This window comes from Panicum virgatum, chromosome 5K (genome assembly GCF_016808335.1).
Source record: "Panicum virgatum strain AP13 chromosome 5K, P.virgatum_v5, whole genome shotgun sequence".
Lineage (NCBI taxonomy): Eukaryota > Viridiplantae > Streptophyta > Magnoliopsida > Poales > Poaceae > Panicum > Panicum virgatum.
This window is the reverse complement of record NC_053140.1, coordinates 6,361,489-6,385,381: the sequence shown is the minus strand read 5'-3', so window position 1 is coordinate 6,385,381 and position 23,893 is coordinate 6,361,489. Positions and strand designations below refer to the sequence as shown.

At 45.9% G+C, this 23,893-nt stretch overlaps 1 protein-coding gene across 1 annotated transcript; it reads right to left on the bottom strand.

The window, feature by feature from the left end:
• Nucleotides 1-12,878: 12,878 nt before the first annotated feature.
• On the bottom strand, nt 12,879-13,668 carry LOC120709609. The gene is made up of 2 exons (XM_039995293.1): nt 13,191-13,668; nt 12,879-13,094 (listed from the first exon to the last, which is right to left on the bottom strand). Exons 1-2 carry the CDS (start codon nt 13,653-13,655, stop codon nt 12,879-12,881), a joined length of 681 nt encoding a protein of 226 aa, XP_039851227.1. The 5' UTR covers nt 13,656-13,668.
• Nucleotides 13,669-23,893: the final 10,225 nt, after the last annotated feature.

Genomic DNA, 23,893 nt, shown 5'->3' with positions numbered 1-23,893 from the left:
TGATTAAAGCCTTGGCCCTGGTTTTGTCGCTTGGGTTGCGGGCACTCACGGGCGAAATGAGTTGAGCTCCCACAATTGAAGCAACGATTTCCCTCACTTGGACGGGCTGGCGGTGGAGCAGTTGGCCTTGGGCCAGTTAACTGAGGAACAGGGAAACGTGCAACGCTCTGCTGCAGTGGAGGCCTGATAACCCAACGCCCTGGCTGAGGGGCTTTCTGAGGAATCTGGGGTGCAACATTCTGCACTACGCGATACCTCTGTGGCGGCGCACTAGAGGGTCCAGCTAGTGCTTTCCTCTTTTTCTCAGCACGGTGAGCCATGATACAGTCTTCTTGAGTGAGTGCGAGATTAACCAGCTCGTTGTATGTGTCTACCCTAATGGGGTTTAGTCGTTCTTTGAGCTTGGTGTTTAGGCCTCTACAAAAACGATCACGCTTCTTAACATCTGTGTCAGCATGATAGCCTGCATACTGACAGAGATTGTTGAAAGCTTGGGCATATTGGAGAACTGTACATGTCCCTTGAGTAAGAGCCAGGAACTCATTCAGCTTCCTATCCATGAGTCCTTCTGGAATATGGTGACCCCTGAATGCAGCCTTGAATTCATCCCAAGTGACAACTTGATCAGCTGGGAGCATGCCAAGGTAGTTATCCCACCAAAGACGTGCCGAACCGCGAAGCTGTTACCCGGCAAAGCGAGCCTTGTTTTGCTCTGAGCATGGTGCCAGAAGTAGTGAAAACTTGGACTCAATTGTGCGAATCCAAGCATCCGCATCCAGTGGCTCTTTCGTCTTGTTGAACAGAGGGGGTTGAGTTGCCAAGAATTCCGGGTAACCAGCAGCTTGAGGTTGATGAACATTGGGTCCACCCCGCTGCTGTTGCTGTTGTTGCTGTCCCTGGACGAGTTGACGGAGTAACTCGGTTTGGGCGGCCAGATATTCCGCAAAGTTGGGTGGCGGTGGTGGCGGTTGTTGGGAACTGCTATCATTCGCGTCCCCGAAACCCTCAGGGTTGCCACGTGTCGCTCCCACCATCTGGAACAACAAATTCTCTTATTAGTAGGGTGACATATGACTTCCCCAAGTACAGAAGGGTAAGCGCGGAAAAATAGAACTAGAACGAATATGATAAAAACAGGGACAGCAACGCTGCTCGTTACAAGAAAATCCATAACTTGCACTCTGTTCATCGAATTGCGCCCAAATTTTTACAGCAGATAGATAATTTATCGTACTACCACTTTGGTATTCAACTCCAAGGCTAAATCGACAGTTATGGTGGGCGAACAATGCAATTTCTGCCGCTCTGTCCAGTCTGCTTTTCAGCAGGCCGAGGTACACTGTTCTGGCCATAACTTTTGGCACACAAGTCTAATGATGCTGAAATTTTGTGAACAGCCAGATCATGAAATTCACAACAACTTTGGTATTCAACGCACAGCCCAGAAATGCAAGTAAATATGGATAAAAATTTAGACAAGTTTCTGCAGCGATAGACTCCACTGCAATTAAACCATTACAACCATCCATCAAGTTCTTAGCCAAAGCCTAAGCAATTAAGGTACTTTTACATATGAGTGGCACTCTTTTACAAAAGCGAGGTACTCAACTCTTAGTTAGCCTATTACATCACCATCCAAAGTTAGGCTACCCTATAGAGGAGTAGGCGCGAAAGACTACTTAAGACATCATCTAAAAGTCGTCCAGGTTGTTGACTGAAGACTCGCTCCTCACTGGAGAGTGAGCTCCCGGAAGTGGTGGCAGGGGCACTCCAGACGTAGTGTCAAGTCCTAAGATACCCTGAACCTCCTGGGGCACCTCCTCCATGGCCTCGGGCTGGACCTGCTGAGCCTCTAACATCTCAATGTGGTCAAAGGCAGCATTCAGCTGAACCTGTTGGGCAGTGAACTGCTGCTCCAGAAGTGCAAAGTCAGCATCCCTGTTGTCCAAGAGAACATCACGCTCCTCAATGAGACCCTCAAGTTGGCCAACATGGGCATCAAGATCCCTGATCTGCTCATTCTTAGCAATCACTATCTCATGGCTGGTCCGTACCGAATCAATGATATGGGTCATGGCCTTAGCATGTAAAGTCTGCAAGCGGTAGAGTGCATTCATGCACTTCACTGTCATGGAGATAGTCTCTGCAGCTCTGTTTTGCTGAACGTACCCAGTGTGTCCGACCCGACTAAGCTAGTTAGGGTCATTGGGCTGCTCTGCTGGGAAGAGGCCAATAGGAGCTAGTGTGACAGCTGCATAATTCTTCTCACAAAACTTGTTGAGTGCTGTCATGGCTGCAACTTCCCAAGTGTCAACCAGACGGTATCCAACTACCTCCAGCTCCAAGGAAGCCCAGTGAGTGGGAAAAGGGTGGGGAGCATGAGTCATGCGCACTCGACAGCGCGCAACTCCCATCTCATGGAACTCCTCACCCACATAGCGCGGGGGACTGGGATATCCGGCATCGCGCATCACTTCCCAAAGAATGGAGGGAAAACCCTGCCAGTGTGTGCACTCGGAGTGTGCACGCCCATCCTCATCAAACACCAGGAGAGCAGGGGCAGCCATCTGTACAAATAGATATGCACAAGTGAGTGATGCACAAGTGAGTGATGACTAAAACAGATTTTGGGTAGTGCACGAAAATGAGTATAACGGGAAGCACATAGCTCTAAAAATTCTCAAAATTTACAGGAACATTCCTTAGGTTCTTAGGCACAACTTTTCTAGTCAACTCAAGAGCTAGATCAGAGCCTAAGAAGGTCCTATCCTTATAGTTTGCTTTGCTGTCAGCCCAGAATTTTCAGTGACCAGAGAGCTAGTAAACTGAGTGCTGAGAACAAACCACTAAGCCTAAAATCACCAAATTTTTACAGAAGTTTGGTGAGTAAATTGGGCACAAGTTTTGTGTTGAACACATCTACAGAAAACATCTCAAGGAAGACCTAAAAATTCGTGCAACACAGGTGTTCAAAGCTGACAGAAAAACAGGGTGTCAAAGTTTCTAGTGTACCCCAATGTATACAAGTCAAAAAATTCTAAATTTTACACAGCAGCTAGTAGACAAGTTTTGGGGCAAAATCATCCACTGGCACTTCTACAGATGGAGTCATCAACCATGTCAATTAAATCCATCTTCCAGGGTATAGCAGAAATGACCGATTTCTAGATAGACCTTAATTTATAGAAGATGAACCGTGCTCACGTGCAAACCTTAACCTTGCTGACTAACCCACATCTATTTTCAGTGGCCTTCAATTATATGAGTATGATGCATGCACGACCTATTTATCCTCCCAAGGAAAACAATTGCCAAATAGTTTTGGACTTACGGGGTTAGCACCGGTGGCATGGCACAATTTACGTCTCTCCCTATATATATATTTCTAGCCGAGTTCTAACCGTGCTTAACTTACATAATCGTGGTTAGTGTACCTGCAGAAAATTGACAGATATATTCATTGAACCTTTCATGCCAGCACACATGAAAGCGTCCCCATACATTACCACTCACTATAGAAGCGGCATCCATGCGTCCAACACTGCATGGACAGCGCTCATACGCTACCGAGGTGACGTATTCACGGTTTCTTTTTACTCCCAATATAATCGACCGATGGTCGGTATATTGGCAGCAGCTCAAGTAGGCCACTGCTTGAGCACAGCGTTCGGTTCGCATCACCGACGGGAAGGTCAGACTCCCTCAGCTGACTGAGTATACTTTACTCCCAATATAGCCAACTAACAGTTGGTATATTGGCAGTACCTCAAGTAAGCCACTGTTTGAGGGCAGCGTTCGGCTCGCATCACCGACGGGAAGGTCAAACTCTCTCAGTTGACTGAGGATTCTTACCGTCTTACCTTAGCGTAGGAGCGTCGTTACATAATGTAAAGTGCTGAATTTAAAGTACAGAAGAAATGTGCTGGAAGTCAGTTATAAATAAACCATAAGTTAGATAGCCACCTAAAAACTCCCATAATATTCCCTAGGGCTTTACGTACTATACACAATCCTTAACGAACCAACGTATTTACCAAACGCGATTATATGGCTAAGGTTTAAGTAAAACTTTTAAAATCTAGTCGCACTCTCGGGTGTGCGCTTTGTTCGGCTCTGATACCAGCTGTGGCAGTACCGCCCTAATTAATCCGGCTCAAGTGCGCTAACCATCATCTTAAAGATAATCCCGGCTAACCCGCACTTCAAACGGAGTAATTCGGCAGTGCTGTCGGGTAAAGTCCCGAAGAATCCACCTGAGCGTCAATCGAACCCAAAGCTTACATATAACTCACACGAAGGTGAGTCCAGAGAGTACAACAATTCACAAATACATTACATTACCGAGTCTTAACTTAATTATTACAAACCAGTTCGAACTCCGAAAGGTAACTAAAGTTCGAGATGAAAGTAGTTCAGAGTTCACTGCAGCGGAAATAAAACGAGTTCTAAACGACGATACATGATGTCATGATGAAGCCCGTACATGACATCACTCGGCATTGCCATCGTTGGCCGGAGTCATATCCCACTCTACCGACCAACCAGGAGGCAGAGTACACGGCCAAGTCAAACTAGCAATCATGTCCTCAAAAGTATCACCTGAAACAAAATTGAGCCACAAGCAAGGCTGAGTATGCTAATACTCAGTGAGGCTTACCCGACTAGGATATAAATAGCCCTCTAACTAGACATGCAAGGCTTTTGGCTTGAGGGGTTTGTCTTTGCCGAAAAGCAACTAAGAGTAAGTCCTTATTTTCCGATTTTAGCCTTCAAGTTCTAGTTTGATTAACCATTCTACATTAGCATCTACCCTAAAGCACACATGGTGAAAAACAATTATTTTTCATCATTCAATCATATTTCTCATCATCACTGTTCCACTTCTTACTCTATGTGGCAAAAGGGTTAAGCAGTCTCAATATCCGTGAGAGACGGACGATTCGAATCGAATTTGTTAACCTGGCTAGGCAGACCTAAACTCACGCATGGGGAATGCAATCACCCACGCGACTTTTCCCCTTTTTCCCCGAGCATGAAACAGGCCCACCGCCCTAGGGTGCCCTGCACCCGTGCGTGACCATAGACCAGACAGTGGGGAGTATGTTCCACGGCCGGTTCCATCAGGTACTTAAGCTTACCGATTATCATATTCTCGGCATGTGGTTAGTACGTTCAAACGCTTAACCACCACTACCACACACCGCGGCCTTATCCATTTTCACTAAACAGACGGGGTATCATGAGTACCACAACCCCGCCAGTAAACCTTATATTGCAGTGCGTAGTAGTCATTCAACTCCTATAAGCTCGCGAGTGACAGGAAATCACTCGACTTCTACCGAACCATTAGCATAGCCAACTAGCGACCTACACATACTAGTGTTCAAACATAGGTACCTAGGATCATGCAACTAAGGTTCCAAACAATTCCTGCAACTTAAATGCACAAATAAACAGGAATATGAATAGTTGCATAAATTTAGAATAGGTAGGACATGCTCCGGGGCTTGCCTTCCTGAGCGGAGCTAGCCTTGGGCTCTTCTGAACCTTAGTTCAGGTCTTCAGTGGCTTCAGTTAGATTCACTTGAGCTTCACGCTGCTCACTCTCGGACTCCGGCACCAGCTCGTACGTACCGTCTGGGAGAGTAGTCGAATCTATATGAAATGCATATGCGTGAGTTACTTTAGTGATACGATTTATTCAATTCTTCACTAAAGAGTTGTAATCCAACGCAACTTAAGAGGATTTGTAAATTATTCTGTTACATCATTTTGGGCAATCATTTATAGAGTAATAATCATTATATCTGATTTTATAAAGTAACTAGGGTGGATTTTACCTTTTCTTCCTATGCAGCAAAAGAATGGTTTTTCTCATTTATTACTAGGTTAAGCATGTCCTTATCATAATTAAAGTTACACAGAGATTCTGGGTTTGAAATTTTTATGCAAGGTACATATCTGAGTAACTTGCCTACTGTGAAATTTTCAGCCCAATTTATGCAGCCTCTTAACCATGAAAAATAAAATAAACAGCTACTGCTAGATACAAAAATGAATTTTACAGATTAAACTATGCAAGTACTGGTAACTAAATTTTAACTGAGTGTTTTTTACCTAAAGATGAGCTTTCCATAAATTTTTCATAATTAAACAAGCATTGTACAGGGCATGAAAAATAGAGCAAGGCACAACTGCCGTAAAGAAAATTAATTTCCACAGGTAGTTATTATGAGTTTCATAGGTCAAAATTTTTCTAGCAAGATACAGAACTAAAATATCAGCTATTCTAAAAATATCAGATTTTTCTAAGCAGAGGAACTATTTTTCTTAGTTTAGTGCATTTATTCATTGCATAAAACACTTGAGCATGTTCTGCTTGGGTACAAAGGCCCTACATTTTTCTAGAGAATCCAGGTAACAACTCAGAGGCACTGAAAAAGTTTCAGCTTATGGTTCAAGGTGGAACAACTTGGAAAAACAAAAATATTTATACTAGGCATACAACAAGAGTTAAATAAAATGATAGCTAGATATGTAAACTGTCCACGAAACTTTTACACAAGGTTATACATCTAACATGTACCCTACTGACCAAAAATGGCTAACAACTCATGCTTGTAACTTGAGATCTAATATAAAGCACATTTTCTTTGTATTTTAAATGAAGTAAAAACTATTGAGCAAATGAAAAAGTGAATGAAACGAAAGTTGTAGATCTAGCCACAAGGAACTCAGAACAGTTGAGTTTACATTTTTCCGATTTTTATACGAATTTATATAGATTTTACAAGTTTGCTGTTTTGAAAAAAAAACAAAACCGACTCTCGCATATATGCCCCTGGGAGGTTTTGGGGAATTGCAAATAGGTCCCTGCCGGAGTTAACAGGGGAGGGGCGGACCTTGGGGGCCAAAATCCGGCGAGGTCGATCGCCGGCGGCGAAGGGGAAGTGGGGGATTAGAACCAGGGGTTCAAGAGGAACACGTAGGTGGTCTCGGTGTGCGCTGGGGCAGTCCGTGGCGCACCGGCCACGGTGAGCAGGGGCAGGCGGCGGGCAGCTGTGGCGGCGGCGGCGCTCCGGCGAGGGAGGGGCGGCGAGGTCCGGCCGGGGAGGTTCACTGGGACATGAGGAAGCGGATGGAGCCTTTCTATTGGGGAGGGAACGGCCGGAGCATAGGCCTCCGCGGAGGGGCGGCAGCCATGGCGCGTCGAGCGGCGACGGCCGCATTCTGTGCCGAGGGGGGGCGCTGGGCAGCAATGGGTGGTTCGTTGAGCTGCCGGGGAAGGTGTGGAAGCTATCTAGAGCGTGTGCGCGGGTGGAGGAGGGCCGGGAGCAGGGGCTCCACGGTGAGGTGTTCGCGGCGGCAAGGGCGGTCGCGGCCGGTTTCTGGGCAGGGCGCAGGGGAGCGCTCGGCTCTGGGCACGGGCTTGGGGCAGCGTGGGAGGAAAGGGGAGGGGGCAGGGATGGGTGCGCCTGTGAAATGGGATAGGGAGAGCAGCAGGGGCGGGCGCAGGGAGAAGAGACGCCGACGACCATGCGCGTGGTCGTGCGGCAACGGCAGAGGCGGACGGCCGCGTGGCGTGCGCAAGCAGGGCCGTGGCAGCAGCGCGGGGCGGTCGCTGAGGCGAGCGGTGGAGTGTGCGCGCGCGGCATTGATGGCCGGCCGCGGTCAGCGGCTCGGCAGGGCACGGGCGGCCCGTTTGGACGCCACGGCGGCGAGGCGGCGCGTCGCCGTGCGCTTGTCGCGGCGTGTGCGTCAACGGGCAGGGCGCAGCGAGGACGGCGTGCGCGCTCAAGTGGGGTGGGGCGTCAGCGGCGCGGCACCGCGAGGCAGCAGCGAGGCAGCAGGGCAGCGAGCTCGCGGCAGCGGTGCAGCGAGCGCTCGCGCGGCGCGCTCAAGTGCCTGCGCGCGCGCAGAGCAGGAAGGGGAGGGTCAGCGAGGGAGAGAGAGAAAAGAGAGAGAAATGGAGTGGAGAGAGAGAAAAGAAAGTCAGCGGTTTGACTCAATCAAAACTCAAGATTTGCAATTGAAACTCGAAAAACTTTGAATACGAAAGTTGTTTATCTTGTCAAACTCTACAACTTTCGTTTTGGGTAAAAGTTCATTTGAGCGAACGTGTGAAAGTTGACTGTTTGGTTTATTTAACGGAATTTCGGCTTTTACGTGATCACCAAAACAGGGTTTACTGTGTCATTTGATGTTAATGGCATGTTTAAACAGTGCTAAACACCGGAGGTGTTACAATTATATCCTTACTTAAAGGTTATACTATATTTTTTATCATACATCATCCTATTTATTATTGTAAATTATGTCTTATTGTTGATTAAAACAATTCAACTATGATCTACCTATAATAACAATTTGATTTGTTGAGCTTTAATAATATTATACAGATAATTATTCTTATTTTTATTTTATTTTGATTGATTGTTGTTAGCTTTAGTTTTTATTAATAGTACATATTTGTAACTGATACATAGCTAAATAGTATTTTATATTTAATTTTATATTTAATTTTTCATAATGACATTAGTGGGTGATTTTTAGTTAGGCATAGGGGTATTTTAGGCTAATTTTTATCGTAATGGCAGTGGTGGGTAATTTTTATTTTTCTATTTTTCTTCGATTAATGAGAGAATTTCTAAGCCTTGAAAGTGAACGTGAAGGCTCCGTTTGTTGGCAAAATAATAAGATAATAGATAGATTCGACGTGACCGTGCTATTTAGACAATACTCCCTCCGTTTTTTTAATGTAGTATTTGCCTTGGCTACACAGACCAAGGAGGTGATTAAATTCTCTGCCCACCGATTAATTCTGACCTCGATTAATACTCCAGCTAGTCAGGCCTTGTTTATATTAGTTCCCTTCAAAATTCCAAAATTTTACAAGATTTTCCATCACATCGAATCTTTTAACATGTATAAAGTATTAAATATAGCTAAATAAAATAATTAATTATACAGTTTGTCTATAATTTGCGAGACGAATCTTTTAAGCCTAGTTAACTCATGGCTATAATTTGCTGGACGAATTTTTTGAGTCTAGTTAACCCATGGCGGGACAATAATTACCAAATACAAAAGAAAGTGCTATAGTGCTTTACACCCAAAACTTTATGCATCTAAACAAGGCCTCAATTCTACATGCCGGCATGCAAATCCATCCACAGCACTCACGGCCCCACGCTAACGCTTGCCCACTCATGGTGCCAAGTAAACTAAAGTCATGTTTGGTTCCAAATAAGTCACCTCTTATAAGTCAAAAAGTGAAAAAAAGTGACTTATTTTGCCAAACACTACCAACTTATGAGTCATCCCAACTTATAAGCAATAAGTAGCTCCACTCCTGCTTAAAACTTATAAGTACCCCTTTTCCGCACACCGCCCCTCCCAACCTCCCTCCCGAACTGGCCGCAGCTCGTTGCGCCACCTGCCGCTCCTCATGCCAGATCCGGCCGCCGCGCGCCGCGCGAACTCGGATCGGTGTGGCGGAGGAGCCGAGGCGCCACCTCTCGCGGTCTCTATGGACCGGATCTCCGGCCTCCGTCATGGCCGCCACCGCCGCCATGGACCCAGGAGAGGGAGGGAGGGGGCGAAGGGCCGGTGGAGGCGAGGAAAGGGAGGGCAGGGGAGGAGGGGCGGTGAAGGCGTAGAGGGAGGGCGGGAGGAGGGAGGGAGGAGGGTGGAGGGTGTGCAGGAGGAGGCCGACGGCGACGGCGGAGCGGCGCAGGAGGAACCAGCAGTGGCGGAATGACGCAGGAGGAGGGCGGTGCGGCAGGAGAGAGAGAGTGGGGGGGCGCCCGAGAGGGAGTGAAAAAGAAGAAAGACAATTATATAAGTCACTTACAATCAAACACCTCTGATTTATAAGTCACTGGTTTTAAGTCACCTGACTTATAAATAGGTGGCTTATTTGAAACCAAACATCTATTTCTAACTTTTTTGAGAAACCAAATACGACGTCTATTAAAAAATGGAGGGAGTACTGTCGGTTACCAAAATAAGACTGCAATCTTGCGATGCCGTTTCATTCAGGAAGTGACTAGACTTTCAGTTGTATTCAGGTATCGAACAAGTATTGAGTTGCATTGCATTCAGGAATGGAGACTTTCATACAACCGGCGCGCAACTTCTCTTCGGAGAAGTTAGGTTTCGAGCAAATTGACAGTAACAATTCAGTGGGGACGCATGCAATGTGCACGGAAACCAAATTAAGCTACATTCCTGCAAATCGGATTATATTCAGGAAATGACTTGCGTTCAGGATCAGGCATGTCAGAAAACTGACTTGCAACATTTCAGGAGAGATGCCTCGTGACGGATCAAAAGGGACAGGGTTACCGCGTGTTCGATCATCAGCAGGCATAGGGAAGTCTCGCGTGGCATTTGGTCGATAAAGGTTCGTAGACTCGGAGGATTTGAAGCCTCTCGAGTATCGATTTGGTTGGTTGCTTCCTTCAGTTAACGCGCGCCACTGATCAGAACGGCCCTGGCGTCGAGAACTCCAGAAGGAGTACGGCGTGGAGCCGTGCTGCATCCGGCGCCGGCGCTCACGGCCACGGGGACTCGGGCGGCATCCTCCTGAGGGCTGTGACCAGGGCCACCAAGAGGATTTGCAACACGACCGCCGCCGCGAGGTCCGTCGTGGCGGAGCGCAGCCTCCGCGTCGCCGGCCTCGTCCCCAGTTCGTCCCCGTGGCGGACGGCATCGGAGCTTACCGCGACGCACAGCGCGCACGTTTCGGGCTGGAGAGCAGCGGTGGCGGAGGGCCTTCGCCGCCGCGCCAAGCGATGCCGGACCTTCAGGAGGACGCCAGCACGCGGAAGGAGAGGCGAGCGTGCCAAGAACGGCCGGAAGGCGACGGTGTCCTGCGAGACAACGACCCGAGGGGGTGGACGGTAAATGAAATAGAGGCTTTTACCTCCATACTATTATAAAAGATGTATGTTACCTCCATGCCATCAAAATTTTAAAAAGTTTGTCCATGCCATTGAAGAAAGTTCCCTTTACCTGAGTGTCATTGCCGTCAAATTGACCCCTAACACCAGTTAACTTGCTGCGGAAAAGACCATTTTGCCCTTGCTAGTAGAATGCAGCATTTTTTTTCTATTCTTCACTCTAGTGGCATTGTACAGGAACACACGTTATATATTTGCACATGAAAATTACACCCTCATCATAGAGTTGAGATATAAACTGAATATTTGAGACAACCACAATTAGTATTTAATTAAATAGAATTAGACATAAATGAGGTCCACATATATCATCCAAGTGCATAGTCTGCTTGATCACAAAGTCAATTTCGCACACAAAAGATGGTCACATTGACCTCATTACTAGTCTAAACAATGCTTTGTCTTGCAGACCTCAAGTGCTACAAAAGCATGTCATACAGACTCATCAAAGATCAAGTCAGATCAAGTTTTTTCTTGCTTCTAGTTTCCATGGCTGGACTAGAAGGGGAACTAGGGACCTTGCTGCGTGTTGACATGGCTGGACTAGCCTTGCTTGGAGTTATTTTTTTAATGGCCCTCTTCTTCTTGTGTTGTTGCTGACGTGTGCTCTTATCATCCATGTGCTGCTTACTTGATCCAGATGGATATGTAATCAACAAAAGATCTTGCTGATTTGAACCTGTTGCGGACCCTCTGATAATAAAGGTGACATTAGTAAACCTATTATCATGGTTAAAAGATAAGTTACAAAATTAGTTTACCTCACGGAAGGGTCACTAGCCTCAGCAGCTGAACTACTCTTTTGTTTCTTTGCACCAGTTGATGAGGATGATTTGTTCTTTCTTTTCTTTGATAGATCAACAACAGCATGTACAAATGGAAATGCCATCCTTTGTGCAGGTGCTGCAAGCACAATACTGGTCAGTATTGGCTGGAGCTGCCTTCTTTTTCTTCTTTTTAGGTGGACCTCTGCACGAAAAAATATGTTAGCAACCTATATTGCAGCAAATATGTAAAAAAAATTACAAACTTTAGCTTGCCTGGTACCTTTCCGCAAGCATTGCAGCTATATCGTTTGGGTCACCATCCTTACAAGTGTACCAATGATGTCCATACTGCTGACAGATTGGACACTGATGCCTACCCTTAGCTCCTTTGCTACCACCCTCTACTGCTGCCTTGTATCTATTTTGCCTTCTACCAGCTGTCGACTTCAATAATAGAGGATGCATAAAGAAACCATGTTCTGATTTGGGCCACATGGACTTGTCTGGTAAAGAAGGGATTTTACCTTCATAGGCAGCCCTAAACATCTGTATCGAGTAGTAGTTGTCCACATGATCTTCTATCTTCTCTCCAGGTATAGAGGTGATAAAAGCAATTGCATGCTTGCATGGTAATCCAGAAACTTCCCATGCCCTGCATGAACATGTCCTTTCCTTTAGGTTTACAACGAACCTGTAACTAGAACCTTCCCTTGCTGTAACCTCTGCAATCCCATCAGGTGAGCTAGTGACAACATCAATGTTAAGGTTCCTGCTTTGTTCCTTTAACTTAGTTATGATGTGTGGCAATATTTTACCTTCCAACATCTGTGCAATTTTTTTTCTCTGGTTCCACTTGATTAGAAGCTTCTGTCTTATAGTATCCATGAAGTCATCTAGATGCATCCCCTTGTCATTTTTTACCCAATTGTTGAAGCTTTCTGCTAAATTATTTGTCACATAGTCAATTTTTGGTATTGTAGAGTATTGGCTTCTTGTCCATAGTTTTGTATGGTTTTGCTGCAAGTACAATATTGCTGCTGGACTTTCTGCAGCCATAGCTTGGATATGCTTGTTGAACATATATGAATTCCAAGAATAAGCAGAAGCCCACAAATGCTCATCAAACACTTTTCCACTATACCTTTTCTTAAAATTCTGCACCAAGTGCCACATACACTCTCTTGTAACTAATGCTGACTTTGTAATGCTCCTTAAGTCTTCTTTGAAGTTCTGTAGGCCCAATATTTTTGTCCTCAGCCAACCAATCCTTAATCCTCTCACAAATCCAAAACTTGGTAGCACCTTTGACCTTCCCAATCCTCCTGGTACTATGACAACTATGAGGAAAAGGGTTCTTCTTGACCTACAAAATTTAGTTTGAAACAGAGAAATGTGAAATCAGAAATATGAATGAAGTATTTGTGACAAAATATGCACAAAATATGAACAAAGAAATTACCTGGACAGTAGATTGATTTTTCATTGTACGTGATACATGAATCCTCCACTTACAACCATCTACATAGCCCGTGCAGTATGCCCGATACTTCCCTGGTTCACTCTTTTCAATGTTATAATCAAATTCATTCTTGATAGCATGTGTTGCAAGAGCCAACTTAAATTCAAACATATTTGGATAGATGCTCCCTACTTCAATAGGAGGATCATCTTTGTTGTATGCAACTTCAGATATGTGAGATGGCAATGTATCTTTAATAATCTCATCTACCTCAGCATCCATATCGGACTCAGAGTCAGACTCAGATTCAGAGTTCGAACCTGGATCATAATCTTCATCTTTTTTCTCACTTGTGTCAACATTTGCATGAGAAGTAGGTGCTATGTCAATGTATAAACCCTCCTCATCAACCCCCACATATTCATTCTGTGGTTCAGGATTCATAAACTTGTTGTCCTCTACCATGTCATAATCTGGTTTTGTAACAGTCCCTGATTGAATTGCTTTGCTAGATTCTACATAGCTAGGGGCTGACATTAATGGGGTGCATGTCATTTCAACATTGTCCCACAGTGGAATTTTTGGTGGATCAACATCTGGTTTATGGTATGCAATTGACATGCAACAATATTTGGAACTCATATGTTTCTTGAACATATTCATTAAGTCATGGTCAGAATGAATTTCAATGTTGGACTTGCTAGCAGCACAGAAATAGAACAACTTCACCACATCACCATACCCACAAGGAAACTGATCAACAATTTCATCAACAAGGTCTTTAAAATTTGTGGTGTCTGAGTCAACAACTTTGTTAAAGGCAAACCATGGTCCTCGCATAGTTGTACTAATTATCCTGATTTCTAGATTGAAACTAGTCCCGATATCATTCCTACAGATGAACATAAATATTTATAAAATTTAATTAAATCATAACAACACCAAATATAACACTGATGTTATGCAATTGAAAGCACAAACAAAAACTCACCCATCTGGAAGCCAATCCGGTCGGTCAGCCGCCATCCCGCTCAGATCCCGCAGCCAGACCACGCCCCCGCGGCACCCGCTCCCCCGCTCCGCGCAGCACCTCCGCGCGCTGGGCCCGCGCCCGCTCCCGCTCCCACGCCTACGCGCGCTGCTCCCGCGCGCTGGCTCGCCCGCTCCCGCGCGCTGGGCGCTGCCCCGCTGGCTCGCCCGCTCCCCGCGCTCAGGCCTGCGCGCGCGAGCGGCTGCGCGAGAGGGAGGTGCCGATCTAGGGTTAGACTTGAGAATGAAATAGAGAACAGAGGGGAATAAGAGCCCTCGGGGAACAACCAGAGAAGAGAAGAGAATAGAACAGAGGAAGGATAAAAGAGTCTTTTTACAACCAGTTGGATGTATCGCAGTTACATTTTAACGGAAAAACTAACAGCAGTGGCACGTAGGTAAAAAAAATTTCGATGAATGGTACAGAGAAATTTTCTCAATTTTGAATGGTATGTAGATCATTACAAACTTTTATAATGGCATGTAGGTAAAAAGCTCAATGAAATACCGTCCACCCGGGGTCACTACCAACTGTTGGATCGAGATCGTACGGTCGGATATTAGGCATGGAAATTACACAACGAGGCCCCTTCTTCCTCGCTCGAACTGCCGTGCCCCGTCCGCCCCCCCCCTCCCGCGTCCCTCCTCCCTCGTCGCCATGGCTCGGGCTCGTCGCGCTCCGCAGAGTCGGGCCCAGCCCGGTGGCGCCGCCACGGTCCATCGACCTGGTCCCCTGCCACGACGAGGACGCCCTCGGCCTGCGCCTCGCTCTCGCCAAGCTCCAGCTCCAGGACGTGTCGCGGCCACCTGAGCGCCGCCGACGTGCTGCTGGCATATCCGGGCGTCCCTGGCGTGGTCGGCGCTCGAGGCCGCATTGTCGGCGGAGGTCGCCGCTCGAGCGCCGCCAAGCTGCTGCTGGGCCACCCGGGCGTTCCTGGCGAGGACGTCTGCATCGAGGCCGAGCGCGTCGCCGCCGTGCGCGCGGTTGAGGCCGCGCTGGGTGCTCTGGGACTGGGAGGCGAGGGAGGTTGACGCCAGGCACCGGTTGGTGCCGCCGGTGACTGCGCGCGCGGCTCTCTCAGCGTCAACTGAGACGTTTTTTTTCGCTGTGAATTGTTCGCGTACGCTGTGCTTTTGATCGCTTGATGGGTGTTCAGAACAACTCCAATTTCCATGTGTGATCTTTTGAACTCTCTGTTGTTACCTGATGCATGGTTGTTTCGTGAAACTCTTCTGAACTCAACCGAGTACCTCTTGATTGATTCGTTACATGCGTGAATGCGTCAGATTTGTAGTAGAATCCGTTGCATGTTATTGTTCAGTAGCTGCGAAAATACGAATGGGCCTGTTCAGTTCAGTTGCCGCTGCGGTTGCATCCAGTGACTGAACTCGTAGGCAGTTCGGCAATCAGCACAGCATGAATTCGCAGAAATGTTCGTAGCAGTTGCAGAATCCCAACAGCATTCACGTTCATAGGCATGTCGATAGCAATTGCTGATCCCTTTGGCAGGTACAGGGCATCAAAGTGCAATAGAACTTTTCATTTTTTTAGATGATGGGAAAAACGTCCCGGCCTTGACCTCATAGAGGCTACAGCCTACAACCCGCTTATTACATCAAACTGCAGCTCCTCCGTTTGCAAACACACTCATAAAGTTTACAAAAGTAAATAGGAGACACCAACAAAGATCTCATGGGAATTTATTAAGCAGCAATCCTATTGCTAAATCTTCATCCATGGTTGGCTAAAATTTGCATAGCCGTTGTCTCCAGTGATCGGCATGCATCCTTCAACAAGTTGGTGTCATCATCACACTTTTGAAGCAGCGACCACATCCGAAGCCAATGTGTAGCCCTGAACAATACCTGCATATAAGTTTTCATAGGAGAATTGTCAAAAACAATATCATTTCTGCTCAACCATAGAGCCCAGCAAAGCGTAGAAACTCCACATACTAATTGCGTTTTAGATTTACAATCAAAGCGCAATAGCCAATCATTATAGAGTTGAGAAACACTCGTTGGTGTTACAAGCCAAAAGTGTACTGTACCACTCTCCAAAGCAATTTTGCAAAATGACAATCAAAGAAAAGGTGTTGGATAGTTTCATCATGTGAACAAAACACATATTTTTTGCTACCATGCCAATTACGCTTAGCTAGATTGTCTTTAGTTAGCACAACACCTCTATGCAAGTACCACATGAAAATCTTAATCTTAAGGGGAATTCTTGTCTTCCACAAGGTCCTATTCTGCCGTACAAGGCCATTGCAAATTAAAGCACTATACATTGAATGGACAGAGAAAATTCCACTTTGGTGTAAACCCCATTTAAAGACATCTTCCCTATCATTCAATCTCACTTGAGCTATCCTTGCAACTAGGTTAAACCATAATACCAAATTATTCCCTACCAAACCACACCGGAAAGAGATATTTAAAGGAATGGAATTGAAAACCGTTGCAATGGAAATATGCTTCTTTCTTGCAATGTTATACAGGGAAGGATACTGTTGACTAAGAGTGAAATTGCCCAGCCATTTATCCTCCCAAAACCTGATGTTCTCACCATTGTTTAGTTGGAAACTACCTAAGTTCAGGAACTTGTCTTTAACCTTCATTAAGCCCAACCAAAACTGTGAGTCACCAGGTCTTTTTTGGATCTACGCAATTGGTTTATCCTTTATGTATTTTCTCTTTAGTAGATTTTGCCAAAGGCCATCCTCATTGATCAGTTTAAACAACCACTTGCTTAGTAAACACTGGTTTTGAATGTCTAAGTTTTTTATGCCCAAGCCACCTTGATCTTTTGGTTGACACAGAATGCTCCATTTAGCTAGTATGTACTTCTTTTTGTGGTTATCACTTTGCCAAAAGAAACGGGATCTGTAATACTCTAATTTCTCTAGGACTCCCCTTGGGACCTCAAAGAAAGAAAGCATAAACATCACTAGGCTCGTTAAAACTGAGTTAATCAACACCAATCTACCCCCCCCCCCCCCACAGATAGGTGTTTCCCTTTCCAACAACTTAATTTCTTCTCAAACCTTTGTTCAATAATGTTCCAATCCCCATTGCTTAACTTTCTGTGGTGCATTGGGATACCCAGGTATTTAAAAGGATAATTCCCTGTTTGGCAACCAAACAACTGTGAGTATTGAGCTTCACATTGTTGTGCCTCTCCAAAGCAGAAGATTTCACTCTTATGAAAATTGATCTTGAGTCCACACAATTGTTCGAAAGCACACAGGAGTAGCTTTAGATTGATTGCTTTCTCTAGATCATGGTCCATAAAGAGTATAGTGTCATCTGCATATTGGAGTATCGACAAACCATCGTCGATCAGATGTGGGATGACACCTTTTATTTGTGCTTGCACCTTAGCTCTGTTTATAAGGATGGCCAACATGTCTGCCACTATGTTAAAAAGGATAGGAGACAACGGATCGCCCTGTCTCGATCCTTTCTTTGTTTGAAAATCTTGTCCTACTTGATCATTTATTTTAATGCCCATGTGTCCTCCTCTCATGAATGAATCCACCCATTGGCACCACTTGTGAGAAAAGCCTTTCATTTCAAGAGTTTGTTTAACAAAAGACCATTTTACTTTGTCGTATGCCTTTTCGAAGTCAATTTTAAATATGACTCCATTCTGTTTTGTCTTGTGCAACTCGTGGATGGTTTCATGCAAAATCACGACACCTTCCATGATGTTTCTACCAGGTAGAAAAGCTGTTTGTGTAGGACTGATAACCTTTTGTGCAACTGTGGTGATTCTGTTTGTAGCTACTTTTGTAAAGATTTTAAAGCTAACATTCAGCAAACAAATTGGTCTATATTGCTGAATTCTACTAGCTTCTTTACATTTGGGCAACAAGATTATTGTGCCGAAGTTGAGGCTAAAATGGGGGAAGTGTACCATTGTGGAAATCCTCAAATAAAGCCATTAAATCATCCTTTATTGTACCCCAAAAGGCCTGATAGAATTCAGCAGGGAAACCATCCGGCCCAGGTGCTTTATTATGCTCCATTTGAAAGATAGCTTTTCTCACTTCCTCTTGTGTAAACCGTTCAACAAGAGCTTCATTTTCTAGATCTGTCACTTGTGGGATATCATCCTTACGCGTCTCGTCCAGTCGAAAATTATTTTCTTCTGGAGGACCGAAAAGGCCTTTGTAATATGTGGTGATAAACTTTTTTAGATCTCTGTCACCACTTATTACCTGATTCCCATCATGAATTTGAAATATTCTAGTCTTCCTATGTTTTCCATTAGCAATAAGTTGGAAATATTTTGTATTAGAATCGCCTTCTAATAAATCCTTTGTTTTTCCCTTTGATACCATTTAATTTCCTCTTCACGTAGAAGTTGTGCTATGCGGTTCTTCAAGCATTGTTTAGCATCAATTTCACGTGTAGATAGAAAAGAATGTTCTGCTTTTTTATCCATCGCATCAAGAGCATCAAGTATGTCTTTCTTTTCTTTTTTGTTTGCCCCACTTACATTTTTTGCCCATCCCCGAAGGAACTGCCGAAGCCTCCTAATTTTAGCTTGCCATTTTTCCATGGGTGTAGAGCCTGTATCTTCTTCAGACCACACTTTCTTTACCATGTCCATAAAGCCATCTCTGAGCAACCAACCTAGTTCAAATTTAAATGTTGGTTGATTACTATCAGATGATGCTACTCCTGTATTTAGCAGTAAAGGCGTGTGGTCTGATATATCCCTAGACAAGGCAATCACAGTGGATAGGGGAAACTTTTGTTCCCATTCTGTGGCCATTAAAATTCTATCCAATTTTTCATAAGTAGGGTTTGGTAAAGAGTTAGCCCATGTGTATTTTCGTCCGGACATTTCTAGTTCCCTTAAGTTTAAGCCATCAATAATTGCATTAAACAAGAAGGGCCAACGGCTGTCAAAATTGTCATTATTTTTGTCGTACGGAGTTCTTAAAATATTAAAGTCGCCACCCACAAGGATAGGTAACTTTTCATGACTACACATGTTAACTAACTCTGTTAAAAACTGTTCTTTCAAATTGTTTTGTGCTGGACCATAGACCACCACCAAAGCCCATTTGAAGCCATCCATTTTGGTGCACAAATGGAATTTAACATAGTGATCGCCCTCATCTATAACTCCTATGTCATAGACGTTAAGATCAATTCCTAAGAGAATCCCGCCTGAGCGTCCTCTAGGCTCCTTAACATGCCATAGAAAATCTCGTCCAGCACACAAATTTTTAAGAAAAGGGGATGTAAAGTTCTTCCTTCCAGTTTCCGATGTAGCGATGAAACTAAGGTTATGCTCTTTCGTGAGATCTGAGATGAATTTGTGTTTTTTTGGGTCTTTAAACCCATCACTGTTCCAAAAAATTCCTTTCATTATACAGAGTTTGGAATATGGATTCCTCGGTCTTTCTTACTCTTTTTGGATTTTAGTTTTGTTTTTGAAGCAATAAGATCTACTTGATCATTACCCAAATCCATTACCTCCTCCATAATTTCCCCACACAAGTGATTAAGAATAAATTTATCCAACTCCTCTTCCTCAGCCAATTCCTTTTCCTCTTTTTCTAACACATTAGTTTTTTTATCAACAACGTGTAACTCAAGCATCCTATCCAATTCTATTTTTTTCAAATGATCTATCGACCCTTTTAAACTAGTAAAATCAACTCCTAGGGAAATACCAATACTACTGTAGTTGGAAGTAATAAGGTCATCTGAAAAATTTAGAAAAGAGTTGGGATGTTTGGTGTCACCTTCGAGGCGTGATGCCTTGAGCTTTTCAGCCTTGTCGAGGCACACCTCGTCCGCTGTCTCCGCTTGGCGCTTGCTCCTGCGCGCCATGGCTTGGACTGGCGATGCCTCCGAGATGGCCGCCAGTTCATCAACCGACGGCGCCGTGCTTTCCACGTCGGACATTCCAAAGCGCTCCAGCTCACGCTCAACTTCATCACTGTCCAGCTCTGATTCTTCACCATGCTCCCCCATTGGAGCAACCCCCTCATCAAGGCCCAGCTTAAGACCTAGCTCCTGATTCTTCATGTGCGCGCCACCCTCTTGCAGTAACTCTTTACCATTGGCCTCAGCATTTGTGACAACAGCAGTGTTATCACCAAGTGCCTCGTCGACCATGGTAGACGTGCCACTATTTGCTACCAGCAAGCCATCTGAACAGGATCTTGTATACGATAAATAGGACGCTTGTTCTGCTGTGCCGGTGCTATAATCCGGATGGCAGCTCCCTTGCTCACCAGGCTGTTACGCCTATGAGTAGCAATATTAGAGTTCCCCCCAGGTAACACCGGTGCATCACTTTTGTTTCTAGACTCTTTGGCCTCTTTGCCATTAGCTACGCCTTGCTGTGTGCCTGGTGCTTTGTTGTTCTCCCTCGTGCCTTTGTTGTTGTCACCATCCTCTTTTCCATGGTGATCCATGTCCATTGGTTCCGGATTATTAGCATCCCCATTAATCTCAACCATGAATTGTAGTTCATATAAGTAGTCACCTATAACGATATCTACAAATTGTGGAATGAGATTGGGGTCAAGTACTAGAACCTGCAAGCGACAAACTGCATGCTGTCTAGTAAATCTCATGTCGACCGCCTTCGTGACTTCTAGTATCGAGCCAATGGCCCAAATGGTTAGGAAGTCATGGAGATCATTGGGTAGGCCAGTGAACTGCACCCAAATTTTTGGCAAAGCAAACTTGGCTTTATCTCCCAAAGGTCGCTCCTCTATCTTGAGCTTTGCATTATTGAACTTTGTTTGCACAACTCCCCATTCTGCCATGCGTTTCAGTTCAGTTTTTGATGGAAACAAGGTTTTGAAAGTGTTGCTATTACCACCACTCTCAACATTCCACTTCCACTTCCCAGGAATCAGCCGTTCGAGCTCAGAAATTACATTAGGAATGATTAGTGTACCATCTGTAACTCTGATCACTGCTGCCCTCGGATCACTTCTCTGTTGTGGTGTAACTGATTGTGGGATATGATAGAAACCCAATCCCTCTACTGCATACCCACAGGGTATAGTACATGGCTTATCTCCACGGAATTTAGGGCATCTGGATGTGAAGTGCTCAATGCAATCACAGATATCGCAATACATCTCAGCATCACAATCCTCTCGAACATGGCCTTTTGTGAGACATCGATAGCAGTACGGCGTTTTGCCACTGCTATCTATAGTTGCCGCTTGGGCAAATGATTCAGGTGCCTCATTTGACAGAGTTGCTTTAGACATCTTGTGAATTGGCACGAGTTCAGAAGCATCGTTACCCTCCTTTGGCTTGGTTGTTTTCGCCATGGCGTTGACGTTGTCCTTAACTGGAGGCGGGTGTGCTCCCTGGTGAATAGATGCAAGAGCTTGTTGAAGAAGAGCAGCAACATCAGCAGGTAGCATTGGGGTTTGTGTCCCGTTGCCATGCACGTTGGGAACAATAGGTTGTCCCTTAAGTGCATCCTCGATCTGCTGGTCTCCAGAGCATAGGTGACCGCCATCGGCTTGGCCATAACCGCGGCCGCGGCGACCACCAGCGCCTCCCCTTCCACGACCTCCGAAGTTGCTGCCGTCGTGACGTCCTCGACCGCCGCCGTAGCGGCCGCCGCCGCGGCCCGAATATCCACGACCACCACCACCATAGCCAGGGTGAAAGCCCTGGTTAGTGGCGTGAAAGCCGCCGCCACCGCGGCCAACCATGCCGCCTTGTCCGCGGCCGTTGCCGCGGTGTGCGCCACCACCTCGCAGCTGGTTCCCATGAGACCCCCCTGCGCACCACCGTTCTTCATGGTTCGACGAGCGACCTCGACGTAGGACGAGGCGGCGACGAAACGTGAACGAGTGTGTGGTGCTCTAGGGTTTTTTTCCACCCGTGCCTGTTCTTGCAAAAAGGGAAACCAGGCCAGCAGTAGGACGGTAGGGTACATCTGGGCCCAAGATTAAAATCTGACGGCCCATTCTTTTTGTGCATGCTTTGAAAGGAAAATCCAAATCAGATGGGCCAACACCAGACCCCAGAATCGGATTATTTTTGAATTTTGAAAATTTCCTTGAATGCCCAGATCCGAAAAACAAGGATCGCGAGTTATTCACCTGTGCCATCTCCGGCGATCGCCAAGATCGGCCGGTAGAAGCTGTTGGAGAGGAACCAGAAATCCATGAACGAGAAGAAGAATCAGGACATACCGTTGCTGCCTCGATGGCATCTCCCAATGTTTGCTTCGGGGATACCCGTGGTGGCGGCAGAGGTCCCTGCCATGGCCGTCGGGCAGGTTTTGATGAAGCATGCTTAACCATCATGTTGAGGATCTTCGCTGCAATGGACCCCTCCACGACAGGTACTTGACTGGTCAGCGATGGCATCTCGTTTTCAGCCTGCAGAAGTTTTGGCACCGTGAAGCCCAATTCCATCGCCCTTCGGATGAACTCCGGCGACGAAACGGACTCACAGTCGTCCTCCTGCTCGCTCTCCTCGTCAGTTTCCTCCTCCAACTCAGGATCACTCCCACGCGGCCAGAAACACGTGCCGATTCTATCTTCGACTCCATGAACGTGCAGCCTGGTTACGGGCGATGAGAGGTGTGTGATCTCTATGGCCCGAGAAAGACGCTCCTCAGCAATAATCCTCTCCTCCTCCTCGACCTTCTTCACGCCCGCCGCAAGGAGCTCCGGCAAAGCTGCCGGTGCTAAAGTTAAGCGGCGGACACGAAGACGACCCCTCATCGCCCCGACAGATCACCTAGCCTCACATGATGATTAGTAGGAACGCGACGGAGAGATGGGTCTCCGGCCAGGCAGACCGGGAGAGCAGAAAGCATGGATGTGGAGGCCGAGAAGTGCCCGGCAACGCCGCCGAGGCCGCAGCCAGTGACCGGCCCTGGCCGGCGAGCAGCCACCAGACGCCAGTGGTGGTGAGCAGTTCTACTTTCACTTACAGAAACATGCAAGCAATCTTCCTTTAAGAAGTCCAATGCTCAATAGAACTTTTCATGCTAACTGCATTGCTTGCTACTCAACTTAAATGTTGCCGAGTTGCACGAATTCTCTGTTCTTGAAAAGATGCAATTACTAAATGCAGATAGACGCCTTGAACTCCAACTGCGTACTGTCATGTTAGCTTCACAGAAAGGAAAATGCTTGTGCCTAACTGATCAGTTCATGCAAAACTGCATCAGTAAATGAACTTTAGATTGTCCGTAACTGCAATCAGTGGTGCTCTGCTGCGCATACCCAGCCACCATGGCAGTAGGCAGATAACATTCGCCTAGATTAAAATATAATAGGTTTTTCTAAAAAAGATTTAACAGAAAATTGTTACTAGTTATTACTCCGTACGCATCTTAATTGACACTGTTGAACTGAGCTCTAAGCAGGCCAACAAAGCATCCACATAAGCAACGACCATGCAGCAATGGTAGCAACAACCAAGCCCTCAACGGTGTACAACATAGTTTGAACTTTGAAACGTAAGATCAGAAGCTTTTGGAATGACAATTGACATCATGCCAGGGCGCCCGAGCCGCTGACTCGCTGAGATCACACCGAAACGATCACGTATTCACGTTCGATTTCTCCGCGACACGAGAGAGTAGAACAAACGCAAGCAGGCGTCCAGGTGACGAATCTAATAATCAATATTGCGAATCCGGTAGACCTGAGAAT